This window comes from Trichoplusia ni, unplaced genomic scaffold (genome assembly GCF_003590095.1).
Source record: "Trichoplusia ni isolate ovarian cell line Hi5 unplaced genomic scaffold, tn1 tig00003702, whole genome shotgun sequence".
Lineage (NCBI taxonomy): Eukaryota > Metazoa > Arthropoda > Insecta > Lepidoptera > Noctuidae > Trichoplusia > Trichoplusia ni.
This window is the reverse complement of record NW_020800438.1, coordinates 137,086-153,712: the sequence shown is the minus strand read 5'-3', so window position 1 is coordinate 153,712 and position 16,627 is coordinate 137,086. Positions and strand designations below refer to the sequence as shown.

The window sequence follows — 16,627 nt, the reverse complement described above, 5'->3', positions numbered from 1 at the left end:
GTCAGTAACATAAACTTATCTGCTAGAACCAAAATAGTATCTTTAAAAACGTATACTTCACAAATAGGGTCAAAACAGTCAAAACCGCACAGGACTTTATGTACCATTAATAATGTTATAGAATACTGTGTATGTAAATATCATAATACCTATGAATATATTTTTATTTACATTACAAATTCAAAAAAAAATAAGAATGTTTATTGTGAAAATGAGATTGAAACTTGGTATGTATATAATTCATAAATTTTACAAGCGAAGTCGACGGATGGCCATAGGGATATTATTCCCATATGTCTCTTTCTAAAAGACTAACATCTAATATGTTGTCCTTTTAGAATAACGTACTTGGCTGCTAAGTGAGTGTGTTTCAGTTCACATTTTTGAACAAGTATGCTATTACTGCTGGAGTCCACCAAGAGCTTGGCTTTACATTTTAGACTACGTTGAGATGTGCACAGCCAAGTGTCGACTCCCTTGGTCGTGGAGTGTCGTACAAAGCCGTACGTGTAATCTTCGTACAGAATCAACTTTGTTCCCTGCTTCGACTTAACGAATTTGAATTCTGAAAAAAAAACCAGAATGCGATATTTACTTTGAATGTGCATGCCAATTTGTATTTCTTTAGCCTATTTGCCTACATGTCGCGAGACCGAATCGCTTTGCACTTGGTATCCTATTCGCTGGGACAGACGACTCTAAGTGTTTGTCACTTTCACAATCGTAAGTCGTTCTGAAGACTCTAAAAAGAACTTTTTACTCAACAGACACAAATTAAGAACTTAAATTTATTAAATAAGACAGACATAGTGCAAGTCTATAGTGTCAGCCAGGATTATCTGGCTAACGTGGATCCCAGTAGTGCAGACATTCCAAGCCATAGACATTCATCCATTTCCATAAGGGACAGTGCTATGGAATCAGGCGCTTCGGCTAGAGCCAAGAATAAGATCCATAAATATACATATTCTATATAAAACTAAAGAGTCAAAATGCGCACAAAATCATTTATTCAATACTACACAACTACAATACACAATAATACAGATTTTAATATTCCACCTACTAGAAATGTTAATTAACAGTCTTTACAAATTTGATTTTTTTTTTATTAGATTTTATTTAAAAGCGTTAAGCATAGCGTCTACATTTCACAACAATTTTTAGCTTATACAGCTTACTGATGTCTTAGTCACTATTTTGTGTTTTCAAAGCCGGATATATTTTCCGTTCATCACACAATATCTAGGCGGTGGATGTGAGTGTTTTAAGTCGCTTGATACGATTTTATTATCTCTATTGACCACCATCTTGGCCTGACATTTCTTACTGACTCGGTAAGTGCACTTCCAGCGCACGATGCCTTTCTTAACGGACTCACCATCGTTGCAGTAAGGGTACAACTTGTACAATAGCAGTGGCCTTCCTTGTTGTGAAGTGATGTACTCAAAACCTGAACAAAAATAAACATGTTGAACAAAGAATAAATTTCAAAAACATTTTAATACGTTTCCAAATAAAAATAATTAAAATTGTATGACATTTGTAGTTTGGTACCGCAGTAAACACCAATTTAATGTTAAGATTAGAGAAGACATTTATTGATTATCCTACTACATTTTTCACCACTACTGAAGAAATTTAAATAGAGACCTTACTTTCCTAGAAGTTATTATTATTATTCATTACCGGAAAATAGGCTCAGCTTAATAATGAAAATCGTAAGATTGTACTGACATAAATAAATGTTTATTAAATATCAGGTTAAGTCGGTGGCTTACTTCTTATATCACATCACATTTAAAATTACTTTCTTAATTAGATTAAGACTTGTCTTTAATTTTGACAGATCAATTAGTGTAAACATCGTAAGAATACTTTTACAAAGACATGAATTATTAGTTCTTAGGTAGAGAGCGTTATGATTATGTATCATACAGCAAAACACAATATCCCAGCAAACAGGAGAGCTACAGTTCTCCTATTGAAAGTTTCCTTGAGACCATCGCTTGACTTTCTTCACATTGCCAGGTTCATGGTTGTGTGGGGCCGTCCCCATTACCTGGTTACGTGTGTTGACCATGATCCGACCTTGACAACCTTTCCCAGAGTGCGTCGAACACCGCCACTTGGAGGCCTGGTTCCCCGCGAAGAAGTAGTAAAAACTGTATGTGTATTGTTGGTACAACAGTAACTTGGTTCCCATTTGTGATTTGATGTAATGAGCTGGAAATAAAATTGTGTTAGAGAAATAAACTTGGATAAACTGATAAATTTTGCACTTCTGATAAAATTTGCTTCATGTCTGAAATTTTTTGTCAATATTGCGTGCACGAAATTACTATTAGTTTTATTGTAAAATAGTAACTTCTATCAAAACTTGATTCAGATCATTCTTCACATATGGAATAGGTATCTATGTAATTGATGAATTACCTAAAAAGTGGACTTTTGTATGCTTAGTGACAGGTTAAGCGGCAGTACAAAATAACATCACAATGCAACCGATTTTTATTAAATAATTGACACCATTTAAACGTTTATTGCAAGCAACATTACAAAATATAAATATACAAATTTCATATGAATATAATCGATAGTCAGTAAAATGATTTTAACAGATAATAAAACGATTAAAACATTAAAACGATTTCATGACCGTTCATATAGATAGTATTTCATTAAAATATTGATTCTTTCTTTGACCTTAAACTATGGTACTTCAACAATTTCACTAATATTTTGTTTCTTTGTTCATAAGTTACATCACCTACGAATAAAATTTATCTTACTACACATTCAATGATCTGTTTTGTCAACTATCAACTAAACTGAATACACACTACATAAAAAAGCGATAACGAAGAAAAATGTATCTAACTAAATAAGAAAATAGCAGATGAATTTCCCGATTCATGAATGGGCTTGAATTTTCGAATTATTACGTCACCTGTACTATGAGCTCTTAAACTAATCTTTTGCCATCTCATAAAGTAACAGTAAGCCGTTGTGTAAGTGTGATAGAGTACTACGCAATGTAAAGCGCCGTCTCTCTTTTACATCCACAAGAAGCGGAAGGGGCCCAAAGACCTGTTGACTCCGATGACAGCAAGGTAACGCACACAGCATGTGGAATCTAGCTCCCCTAAGAGCAACGGTACTTTAAGAGGTCATAGACCAGGTGAACTGCCGATTTTTGATAAAACGTATAAAATTATAAAGTTATGTAAATATAAAATAGAAAAAAAAACGATATTAGTAATGATAAGATTGAAGATAATAAGAATCCATTCAATTAAGTAAGAACAAAAGTAGTATTCAAAAAACTCTTTAGAACTTAAAACTAATTTGCCTTGATTTGTTTAATACAGCAAGACGGTCGAGTATAAACCACAAATAATTTTATGAAACGTTTGCCACATCACGATATTTTGGGATGTCGCACTAAATTTTAAAAATATTGTATTTATAATAATCTAAATAAAAACCAACAATTTACATTGATTAACTAAATCCACTTAATTACCATAGCACCAAATAAGGTACATTTTTGATTTAACACTCCATCTGCTATCGGAAAAGTAATATTAAAATATTCACGCATGTCGAATCGTTATGATGGATGTACGGAGGTGAGTTGTTGCACCGCGCTCCGTCATAAATCAATACGTTACATGATTGGGGGGGGGTTAACTGCGCGAAATGCAGCGCACGCCAGCCCTAATGTAATAACTCAGTTTCCGATAAGGGATGCTAAATGGAATCAGTGTTCCTAACTTTTGCCAAGCGAAGTAAGAGTAAATTTTTGCCTCTCACACTATGATAGAAAAATTGCGATTTTTGATCAATTTTGTCATTAAAATGTTTGCTATCAAATAAAGGATAGTTCAACAAAATGATCTCATGAATTGGGACTAAAGAAACGTTTATAAAATGTATGAGACCGTCTTCACGAACTTGTGTACTTCGTTAAATTTTCACGTATTGCCCATCGTGTATGCAATACTTAGCAGGTGGATGAGTATGTTTGTTCTCAAAGCCTTTGATAGCAAAGTTTTCGTCTAATTTGAGCTTAGCGTAGCATCCCCTACAGTTATGAGTGGAGCAGTACCAGAGGAAAAACTTAGTCTTCTTGCATTGTCTCTTGCAGTAATAAGTGTAGTCATTGTACACCACCAGGTGTTTGCCAGAGTAACGCGATTTTGCGAGCAGCATCACTGAAAAATAGAGAAATGTTTTGTTTTAGGATCTGTCTGAACATAAGTAGATTCATTGTATTTGTCAGGGTGAAGCTTTTCTAACCAAAGTGTGTAATTTTTTCAACTTTATTTGATTCCTCTTTAATATGACGTAGTAAAGACAAATATACACAGTAAATGTTTGTTTTAATCTATACTAATATATAAAGCTGAAGAGTTTGTTTGAACGCGCTAATCTCAGGCGCTACTTCCTGGTTAAATTTAAAAAATCTTTTATTGTTGGATAGACCATTCATAAAGGAAGGCTATAGGCTATATAACATCACGCTGCGACTAATAGGAGCGAAGATACAATGGAAAATGAGAAAAATTCTAACCACGTGAACGTAGTCGCGGGCAATAGCTAGTTTTATAATATTTAGAGGTAGCATTAAAAATAGGTTTGGATCTTTCACATACCTGAAGATCAGACTACCTTGCTGTTTCTTGAAACAAACAATATAGAAACCAATTTACAATAAAAATCTATGGAAACTGGTAGGTTTAAGGTGATTTTCAGGTTTTGGAATAAAATGTCACGTCTATTTCATATGGTTTATTATACCCACTAGGTACGTTATTGCGTACTCATCTGGCATAGCAATTTTATAAATACATTTGATGATTTTCATAACAACTGCATCTTCTTACGTTTAAGTACACACTTTGCCATGGTAAAATATTCGAAAAAACATTTTTATAAGTATCATACAAATTAAGATTTCATACATCTGATACTCATAATACTTGGCATAAATGTTAGTTTAATTAATAATTATGACTCAGATACTATTATTAAAACGTCGAACAGAAAACTTTTTCGTTACATGACTACACTTTATTGGTAACATATAATCATATGTTTTTTAAGTAGGCGGTTATAATTACTTCCTAATAAATATGATTTTAATCATAGCCTTACATAAGTTCCAAATAAATTCATAATTAAAATAAAAGTTGCTTATTAAATATTATTTTATTTGGTTAAATGAGATCTCAATACAACATAGAAAGTCTTAACAAAACTAATTCCTTTATTTTTACTTTATAAAATTTAGAATAAAGTTGTACCCTGCACGTAAACTTAATCCAAGTATTCCGGCAACATATACAAAAAAATTCAACCTAAAATATTATTATAATTTAAGATTCTGTTCCTTTTTATTTATATCTAATGTATTTATGGCTTTATTTTTATATTATGAATTACATACATTGAATACAATAACATGACCACCAAATTAAAACAAAATTGATAGTGTAGAAAAATATCCATCTGTTGTTCGCTGTTTGCCTGATTAAGTCTTTAAAATTTCAGACATCAATAAATACATTGAAAAATCCTACTTACGTCTAAACTCAACCTTAAGCACGTATTTGGTTTAATAAGCCACTAATATATCATAGACATGCTGCTCACCCACCCACCTTGGAAATTGTTAGTGACACAGTAGTGTCTAAAACTGGCTTTACTGCCCTGAAAGTGACTCCATTTGTCAGCAGCAACAGTCAACTAAAAAGCCTCCCGGTTAGGAACGGCAGAAGAAATAACATTGGAAGATCCCTCAGTAATTCGCCAACATCTTTGGTAATGATTTCTAAAAAGTAATAACTAAGGAAAAATCTATTTCCTTAATGACAGCAGCACATCCATGTTCTACCTATATTTTAACATAAAACCCGTGAGATATGATGAAGGCTGGCGGCGCGTGCTCGTGCTCCAGCTTGGCGGACACCACGGTCCTGTGCTCAGCTCTCGGGTCATTGGTGATGATGAGCCTCGCTTTACAGAACCCGCCCTTCGTGCAGCTCCAGGTCTTCGTCTTGACGTTACTCTTGTGGCAGTAGAACGTGTAGCCGTTGACCACAGCTAACTCCTTCCCATCTTTCTTACGAACCCATTGAAGCACTAGAAATAAAATGTTGCTTAGTGTCAATGTTCTTAGTGTTATAGAGTAAGCTTTTGTTGCCATCTAGGAATAGAATGGCTTTTTGATACCATCTCTTGTTTGAAAAAAAAAATTATACACGGAAAAAAAAATAGATTTTATGTAGCATAGTGTTAATAGGAGGTCTAAACTTGAACTTTTTAAATTACCAAATTAAATCCGCTTCAATAAAACACAAATTATCACTAAAATCTATTTATTCTGAGTACATTTCCTAATTACAATATGATTATATGAATATATTGGAATACACAAACATTGTTTAGAGATACAATCACTAATCACACACTTAATATTTTTAATGAGATCTTATAAAGAAATAGTTACAGTGATATACAATTACAGTGACATCCTACTACTATTATAAAGGCGAAAGTTTGTAAGTATGGAACGAAGTCGCGGGCAAAAGCTAGTCAGTAATAAAACAAAGTAAAGAATAATAATTTAATCTTTGGTACCGAAAAAGGCTCATTTATGCCTACGAATAACGAAGCTTCGTTTTGAGGGAAGAATCACATAGAATCGCGTTTGGAGATTAATCCATTTTTATTAAGTAATCACGACACAAAGGGCTTTATTCAAAGATTATTAAAGTCTGATTAAATATCCGTCTATAATAGTAAACTTTGGTTTAGCGTGTTTATGTTTGCCTTTAGCGGCGACTAGGTCCCGGCAGGTAGTCGTCTCTTCATTCGTGATGATCAGCCGCGCGTTGCAGCCCCTGCGGGTACAGCTCCATAACTTCGTTTTGGTATATGTCTGGTGGTGGTAGAACGTGTAACCGTTCAATATAGCCAAATCCTTACCGTCCTGCTTTTTTTGAAAACGTACCGCCGGAATACCTGGAATTAGATTTATTTTGTTAATTATTGCGGGTTTATTTATGCTCGTGGTTTGATTTTTCGTGAATCTGACCATTGCTCATTTTCGCTTGTCAATGATTATTGGGACATCCTGTACTAATAAGTTGATAAGAGTTACACTAATCATTCGTACACAAGTAGAGTCGTAGATATTATCTTTGACTCTACTTAAAGCCAAAGTTGTTGGAAAACTTTATTAATTGAAAAAAACAATGAAACCTTAAATTTACATTCTTAAACATTTTAAAGTTATAATCTAGAGCGAATCTTTCAAAGCACACAGATCGAATGTCAGCTTAAAAATATAAACTGTCTTTTGCATTTTAAGAGCTTATGTAACTTTGACGAAATATCCATCGGAGATGATGAACTTGGGAGCGTGGTGTGAACGTCTTATGTTTGCCTTGATCAGTTGACGCGCAGACTTGTCGCTTTCGGTAGTCATCGTCAGCCTCGCCCTGCAAGTTTTCCCGAAGGTACATGCCTAAGTGCAAGTAGATTGAAATTTTTCTTTACGGTAGAAAGTGTACCCTTCAACGATCGCAATATCCTTTCCATTTTGTCTCTTTACCCGCTGCACTGCAAAACATAAAAACATTTACTTTCAGACACCTCAAACCATTGGAAAATGTAGCGTAATTATTTATTGTGTTTGTATCAAGATTTGCAGTATTTTGCACGTCTCCACATGTCAACAGGCCAGCAGGCAGGACGGGTATTACTTACCGAGGCTTTACCTCCTTGTAGCAGTTAATATAAGTTTAATCTTAAAATAGAAACGATGTATCAGGTGGAACTTAGAAAAAAAAATAGTCAGTTACTTACATTTGAAGCGAAAATAGTAAAACAAACGATATTTCCAATACATTTGTTTATTACAATTGTAACATACACATGCAAGTAACATCAAAAACATTTAGATTAATCATGCTTTTTAATAACTAGTTTGGTGCATAACACAATATCAGATACATAGTTATTACATTAAAGAGTAATGATTATGTAATTTATGTGTACTTAAAACTCGCTACTTTACCTGTAAACATTCTATACTAACTACATACATTCTACTTATCAAACCCATGCCTCTAAATTCAGTGTAATTTGGCTAAGGCGCGCGCACTACGAACTCTTAAAGCCAGCGAGACGCCGCTACGCGCACTGTAGAGCGCCGTCCCACTCGCACACTGGCCGCTTTAAGAACTCAGTACAAGCAGCACCGTTTATTCATCATCTACATTTAATACTAAGTTATAACAAGATTCTTTGGTGAACCAAACTACTTTACGGAATGGTCTTTCGATTAAATCTATGATAGTATATTTACTTCATTACCTATAACATTGTATAATTGAATATCCTAAACCTCTTAAAGTAAAGATTATATTAGCTACATAAAACTTATTACATAGGTACGTAAAATTTATATTAAACTTCTCGATGAACAACATAACTAACATATATAATCCACTCAATATAATTCATGAGAATAGTACACAACATGTCTTTTTACAATAAATTAACAAAAACGTAAATATGGTATGTATCTGCATAATAATATAATTTAAATCAATTTAACAAATAACATTGAATTTACCTGTCACATTGAAATCACAACATTTATTTAATTTTAATCCTATGTAACATAGATAGATGGAATAACCTATGGCCTAACTTTAATCAGTAAATGCGCACTACGTATGATACGACGTGAGATAAAAACATTTATTCTAATAGTAATAGTTCCCGATCAGTATTTTTATATAAAATGTGAAACTCCGTACATGACGAATTACTAAAATGTACTTAAGAGCGTTTGCACAGAAATGTAAATGCCAAAACATTACCAGGATGTATGTGCAGATGGGATGTATTTATATTTTGACATAGAACCCGTTGGTGATGGCGAACTCTGGTGGTTCGTGGTTGTGGTCCAGCCAGGAGCGGAGCACGATGCGCCGCGTGGGCTCGAAGTTGTTGATGACCAGCATGCGGGCGTTGCAGCTCGCGGTGTGGGTACAACTCCATATAAGCCTGTTCACACCATAACTACGGCAGTAGAAAGTATACCCATTCACGATCGCTAACTCCTTCCCATTCATCTGTCTGATCCATTTCACTGGAAAGTTTCAAATATGTTAGTATCTTACCGGTTGACGCACACAACTTAGGACGACATCAATACTAATAAAATACATACATGCACAAAAATTCCTTAATCTAAAATCAAACAACAGGTAGAAATGCAATATAAGTATTTTACTGAAATAAGAGACGAGAGATCATATCATGTTAAACGGCAGACTAGACTAGACTAACGAGCGAGATGGCAATATTAAGTTAGAAATCTGTTCACACACTGCATTATCATAAAAAGTTGACACAGATTTTTTTATTTAACAAATCACAATTTCAGATCAGTTCTTATAACATAACTAGTTATGTAACACAATTTTAGACACACGTGTTGCACTATATCAAATGAAGTCGGCAGCATAACTGCTGACTGCAGCATCGCTCGGATCAATACTGCGGCCCGCTGCCCCGGCTCCCGGGAGTTACGTGGGACGAAACAACTACTCACGTCAATTCATCATACCTATGTATAATACTATATATAGATAGGTATATGTAGATATCCTGACTTTACAATTTTTTCATATTTAAGGTACAGGTATTAATATTATAAAAGTTGAATTGTGTGACCTATTGAGTCCTAATGTACAGTATACTACTAATAATAACATTTATCGACAGAGATACACAAAAAACTTGGAGATATCTTTACACACCCCATGCTGTTTCCAAGTTGTATTGTTCGTGTTTTTTAAACATTTGTTTTCACTAACTAAGCTAAAACAGCACGGTATTCACTAGTTCACGGTTAGTCCACGCTCATGAAACTATACTTAAAATTACGTTTAAATATTACAGTTTAATACGGTTATCAAATCACAGATACATAAAATTTTATTTCAATACAATGTGTATTTTATGACAAAAAATAACTAATAGCTCCTAGAATCTAAAAATATTTTATAGTATACTTTAAATACGGTCCATTTATAGAACATTTGGATATTTAATTTCCAAATACTTAAATATGGAATAATACATATGGCGTAAAAGTTAAGAATAAACTTTGTCACGATTCTATGGGAGCTGAAGATCTTTAGACTAGAGTTTGCTTGTATAGTTGACTCTTCTTGACATAATACCCGTTTCTGATGAAAAACTGCGGCGGTTTGTGGTTATGTCCGAGAAACGAGGAGAGGACCACGCGCGGGACATCTTCGCTCATTATTAAACGTGCCTTGCACCTTCCAGCCCGCGTACAACTCCATGTACACTTTCCAACATTACTTCTGCGGTGGTAAAACGTATACCCGTTCACGATAGCTAATGTTTTTCCGTTTTCTTTTCGCACCCAATATACTGGAAATAAATTTATTGTCATTTGTAACTATTGGGTTTCGGGAAAAAAATTAAAAAATACAATATTTAAAGAACTAATTCTTAATAATTAATATTATTAAAGTTAATTCTCGGAGAAAAATGAAACCAGATGCATCATAAGATATGTACTTAAATTAAACATCACTTCATGCATAAATAGTACCTACTAAGCATTATTGAGTTTGGTTGTAGAAGTTTTTTCTGAGTCCTTTGAAGTAACGGCCATTGGAAATTGTAAATGAGGGAGGACTATGGGTGTGTATCAAATGACTTGAGAGGATTACGCGACCAGCGGGGTCTTCTGCCTGTAGCATGCACAGCTTCCCTTTGCAATCCTTCCCGTGAGTACAATCCCAAATTTCCTTCCGCAACGTTTGCCGGTGACGATAAAATGTGTAGCCGTTCACAACAGCCAGCTCATAGCCGTTCGGTTTCTTTACCCATTGCACTGAAAACGAAAATTTAACCATTAGGAGTTTGACAAAAGATCCTTGAGAAGAGGGTATTTGGTGTAGCCATGATAAGTACAGGTATAAGAGAAATAATACAGCAATTCGCCACAAAAATATAATTATTTTTTACTTAAAGAACCGCGCGTAGATGGTAACAAAAAAAAAAGTAATTTACACATTTTATTACGTGAAGGTTTTCAACCTAGAAATGAATTAAATAATTGCCTTGCATCCGCAAAAAAAAATGGACGACTGTTAATGACTTAATTTTTAAACACTTTAACTACTGTTTTAAATAGTTTCTAAAATTTTGATGGTAACTATCGTGAGAACGGTTCATTATTAAGCGATGCAACGGTTTCCTCACGCGTATTGATCAGGGTAATTTATTTTAAAGCGGTATTTTATTTTAACGGTATTTCATTTTATTTTAACTCTTTAATGTTTGACAGCATAAATCTCCTCAAATAGGGCAATCCCAATAAATGTGGGTCAGTAAACATTACTGAATCATTCTTACGAAAGTGAATATAAAAATACGATATAATTTTATTTGAATAGATTCATCAACTTTAGAGTTACAAGCAAGAAGTGGGTTCTGTCAAATCCTGACATAAAACCCGTTGCTGATGATGTATGTGGGTGGAGGGTGTATATGCTCCAGCTTCGCAGATATGATGATGCGGTCCTGAGGCACGGCCGCGCTGCAGGTGATGAGCCTCGCCTTGCAGAGCCAGCCGCTCGTGCACGTCCAGATCTTGGTCTTCGTGTTGTTCTTGTGGCAGTAGAACGTGTACCCGTTGACCATCGCCAGTTCCTTTCCGTTCTTCTTCATCATCCACTTCACTGAAAATTACATATTGGCTTTATTTATTTATTTTTGTTCTATTTAGATTATATTTTTAATGACAGATTTAACACCGTAAAATTTTAGTTTTAATTGGTTTCAACTTACCAATTCAAAAATGTTTGAATATAAAAATAGTTTTGGCATTATTTAGACAATTTTCAGCGATTTGCCTATCTGATAACAAATCGTCTTTATAACTCGGTAAACTTTACGACCATAAAATAGAATTTCAATAAAACTAACAGTAAAAGTACAGTACAAAATGCATTTTTTATTAGCAATACTAACCTATATCTAATTAATACTTTTATAAATTCACACGATAACCTCTAGGTATATATTTATATGATTCAATTCAATTCGATCGGAGGAAAAGTTATTTGGGCATTTAATTCTTATGCATTTAATATTTTAACTCACACATTTATTTTGTCTAAATTTTAATAAAGAATTATTAAAATTTAGACAAAAATAAATTCCAGGAAGAAGCTCTAATATTTTTTTTTCAACTTTGTATCCAAATCGATTTCATCGTCTTTATAGAAATAACCAAACTGATCAACCAAATCGATCAGTTCCTTTGATTGTAAGGTACTTACACTACATTGCTACAAACACACGCTTTAAAGTTACAATTATTACTATTTTTTAAAGGTTCAGTACCCAAAGGGTAAACACCTATTACTGAAGTTCCTCTTTCTGTCCGTCAATCTTTAGATCATTTTTTACGGAACACTCAGTGTGGCGAGTCCGACTAGCACTTGACCGATTCTATTACTTGTATTTTTTTTGACAACGCGATACAGAGCCGCAACTAACAGCGGTACATGAGGGGAGCACTAGGAGGGCAGGTAGGCCAGCTAGTACAACAGAAGCACAATAGTAATGAGGGTGTTATACCAGGGGGGAAGATATATGCTGAAGCCTAAGATGATACAGAGAAAAGAGATTGTACTAAATTATCACTTTTGCCAAACAGCCTGAGACGCACACGTTTATATTCTCAGTTCAGTAACATTTTTTTTTATTTAAATATTCAGTCGTGATTATGTTCAGGTTTATGGTTGACGATGACATTATCAATAGTAATGATAGTAGACTTGCATCCCCGCGGCGTCTTGGTGCAGAGCCATCGCACTTTGGACCCCTTGCAGGTGGTGACCTGATTGTACCGATGCTTTCCATACACAATCACGGGATTCCCTTTCCTCGTCGTGTCGAAAGTTGGCACGTCTGAAAAGGAAAAGATCAATTTAGATAATACTCTAATATTAAGTTAGTGTTTTTTTATATTCTAATCCTTTTACACATGGAATAGAATAGTCTGTGTTGTATTAAGTAGCCAAAATAAAGCAATTCTGGTGGTTCTTTCCGTGTTTGGGCTTAGGCCAGATTTTGAGTATTTCAATTTTAGTCCGTGTCATTTTAATAGCCGGCTGTACGTCTTTTTTCCCTTACTTGTCACTGCCTGCGGTGGAGTTTTGGGTCGAGTCACCTCCTTCCTTCAAATATAGAGAGGGAGATGATGTCTGACCATTGCATACATACTCGGGAAAAAGCGCTGCTTACGGTGGCTGGTCAGTCTGATGACCAGCATCTTAGTTAATAGTTTATTTTTTGTTATTTGACATTCAAATGTATTAGTCGCTCATTTTTTTTTCATATAATAAGACATGCATTTGTTGAAGGCAGGTGACGTGTAGAAGAAGTTCAAGAACAATTTTACCATCCTTTTGAGATTCGCGTAATCAAAAGAATAGAATTTTCTGCCAATACCGTCTATTGTGACTATACCTTTCGTTAAGTCATTTTTTTTATGTTCCAAGAACGAATGGGGTCTTATAATTAAAAACAAAATGTATCCACTTACAAACTTACAAAGGTATTTTTATTTAAGTTGTATGGTTTCCATAGTACAAAAAATACTGCACCTCGCAAATCAGGCTTTGCTACATATATTATTATCACTCTTGTACTATTAGTACTACTGTATATCAAATCAAACTAACCTATTACGTAAGTGTTAGTAAATTACATGGTGAAATAAACAATCTCAAATATAATCTTTGTAGGATTATGTTCAATATAATATAAAGTTCAATACAATTGCTTTCTTTCACAGCAATCCTTACCTAACATATTATAAATAACATTTGCAATTAATTGCTTCTTACAAGGCAAATTTTGGATGATTGAAATAAACCGACATGTTTAGGGGTGATTATGCTCTTTATTATGATGAACAATAGCATAATCAATGGTGTACACGGTTGACCGGCACTTCATAGGGTACCGAGTACAAGTCCAGCGCATCTTCAATCCTTTGCAGTTGTTGGAGCGATTGTACCGATAACGCCCAATATTCATAACAAGGTTGCCGGATCTGGTTCTACTGAATACAGGCCCTGAAAAAACAAACAGTCTCAATTCTTATTTTTCTTTAGTAACATTTAGTGTCCCATGTCTGGGCCAATGTCTTCCCATTTCAATGTTTGTACTTTAATACCCAAATATGTAAAAGAGTGTTATTACATTGCGTCTGTGTATGTGGATGGTGTGCTGCGTAGGTAATTTGGATAAAGAAACAAAAAAGAATATTTGTTGTGTATATTATTTTAAACCATTAACCTCACTTATACTAGTTTCGATCTTTAAAAAAACAATCTTGGAAATTAAAAATTTAGCCTAAATTTGTAAATGTCGCGTTATTTTACCGTAGTAGCATTATCAGGCAACTTAATGTATTTAATGGTGATGTTCATTTTTATATGAAAGGATGACATTTTTATAAGTGGTGATAACTGACCGGCAACCCTGCGATGCCCTGTTGCAGGTCCAGCGCACCTTGTCTCCCAAGTAATTAGTGCACTTGTTATACCGATATCTACCTATATCGATAACAGGGTTGCCGGACTTCGTCGTACTAAAAACGGGCACTGAAAAAAAAACATAGTGACAATAACGTGTCATTGTTTCCATATTTTTTGTCTCTCATGTTATACTTCCGCTACCTAACATAATAAATCCACCGACTGGAAAAAAAATGGAACACTGTTGAACCCGCAAAATGAACCCGTGCGTTTATTGGCGAGGGGACCTGTACCTCTCTCTCTATAAATATATAGTGAACATGTTCGTTGGTTTGTAGCAATCATAATTACTGAGGTTACTCATCATCATTGGCTTAGCCTTTTCCCAACTATGTTGGGGTCGGCTACCAGTCCAAGCGGTTTCAGCTAAGCACCAGTGTTTTACAAGGAGCGACTGCCTATCTGACCTCCTTAAACCAGTTACCTGGGCAACACGATACCCCTTGGTTAGACTGGCTGTCAGACTTTTTCAAGCTTCTGACTACCTGTAACGACTGTCAAAGATGTAGGAATAACAGCCGGGACCCACAATTTAACGTGCCTTCCGAAACACGGAGGAACTCGTTATGACAAAGATGGTCACCCATCTACGGACCAACCACGTCAAGCATAGCTTAACCTGTGATCGAATCACTTATGCGGTTATAGCTTAGCCACGAGCTCCTCTGAGGTTACTATGTGTTGCTAAAAGAAACTGTTGATTTCCATCAAAAGTAATTTAATACAACCACCACATATAATTTAAATAAAATCAACTAGCTGTATTTGATATTTATTTTAAATACTATTCGTATGTAAATACAAAGCAAATATATTTATAGATTAACAAATATCTATAGAAAACACTAGATACAACATTTAATTATAAACTCCTATTCCTTATGTTGGTTAAAAAGTCTGATACAAAGTATTTCTACAAAACGCTAACCTAAAGCCATTAAGAGATTCAAAATTGTTCTTAAATTTTATCATTTAATTTTATCGAAAAAGCTTTTAGATTTCGATACGGTAATTTCATCGTCATTAGTTAAGTGGTGCTCCGAATATACTCATTTTCTCTGAGTAAAATGATGGGAAATTCATAAATACGTGTATTTTAATGGTTATGTTGTCCTCTTTCTAGAAGGCTGTTGTCAATGCTGTATAAAGAGGCTCGGCAGCCAGGCTTGCCGCAGTACCACCGCGCCGTCGGCCCCTTGGACACGCCCGTACGATAATACCGGTACGGACCAAGCACAACAATTGGGTTTCCTTTGTATGTTGTTTTAAAAATGGGTCCTAAAAGAATACACCCGTCAGAAATTGAAAAAAAAATGTTGTTGGTGTAAATATTATCAAATTAGACTTAGTGACTCCTCATGTTAGTGTTAGATAAGAAACATACAATTCAATGTTGACTTTAAACTTGTTTTTTTGTATTTCACAAGTTCTTATATAACTAAAAAAAATTGATAATAGTACTGTTCCAGTAAAGATGATGAAGGACTGGCCGTCCACGCAAAACTTTCTTCTTTAACAATTAACACATTATTAACACATTAAAAAAGTCAAAAATGAAAGAATAATAATGAAATGATTTCTTTATTTGTGATCAATGAAATAATTTAATTTAAATAATCTAAACTATCCAGGGATATACCCACACGAAAAAAACATTCAAATCGGTCCAGCCGATTAGGAAATGCTTTTTGACATTTTATTTTCAAATTCTCTATTAGAATTTGTTAAAAAAAAGACAATAATATTTTATAGTCACGCATTACATAAATACTTTCAAAATAACTTCGAAGTGGTCGAAATTTAACTTGCAAAGACAAAGCCTGTAAACAATACAGGGAAGATTATATATATGCTAGAAATTCAATAAATCATAGCTACGTTACGTACAAGTGATTACGTACAACGAGTTACAAAATGTATTTAGATATCGTGATTATGATCTGATTTAT

General features: G+C 34.3%; 1 protein-coding gene across 1 annotated transcript in view; it reads right to left on the bottom strand.

Moving 5' to 3' along the window:
• Positions 1 to 1,252: 1,252 nt before the first annotated feature.
• LOC113508048 (protein tramtrack, beta isoform-like) overlaps positions 1,253 to 16,627 on the bottom strand; it is a 139,256-nt gene continuing 123,881 nt past the window's right edge. Inside the window, exons 5-6 of the mRNA XM_026891011.1 lie at positions 2,063 to 2,226; positions 1,253 to 1,453 (exon numbers count right to left, since the gene is read on the bottom strand). Of these exons, the coding sequence (XP_026746812.1) occupies positions 1,268 to 1,453; positions 2,063 to 2,226 (350 nt within the window). The 3' untranslated portion in view covers positions 1,253 to 1,267. The remainder of the gene's footprint in view (positions 1,454 to 2,062; positions 2,227 to 16,627) is intronic.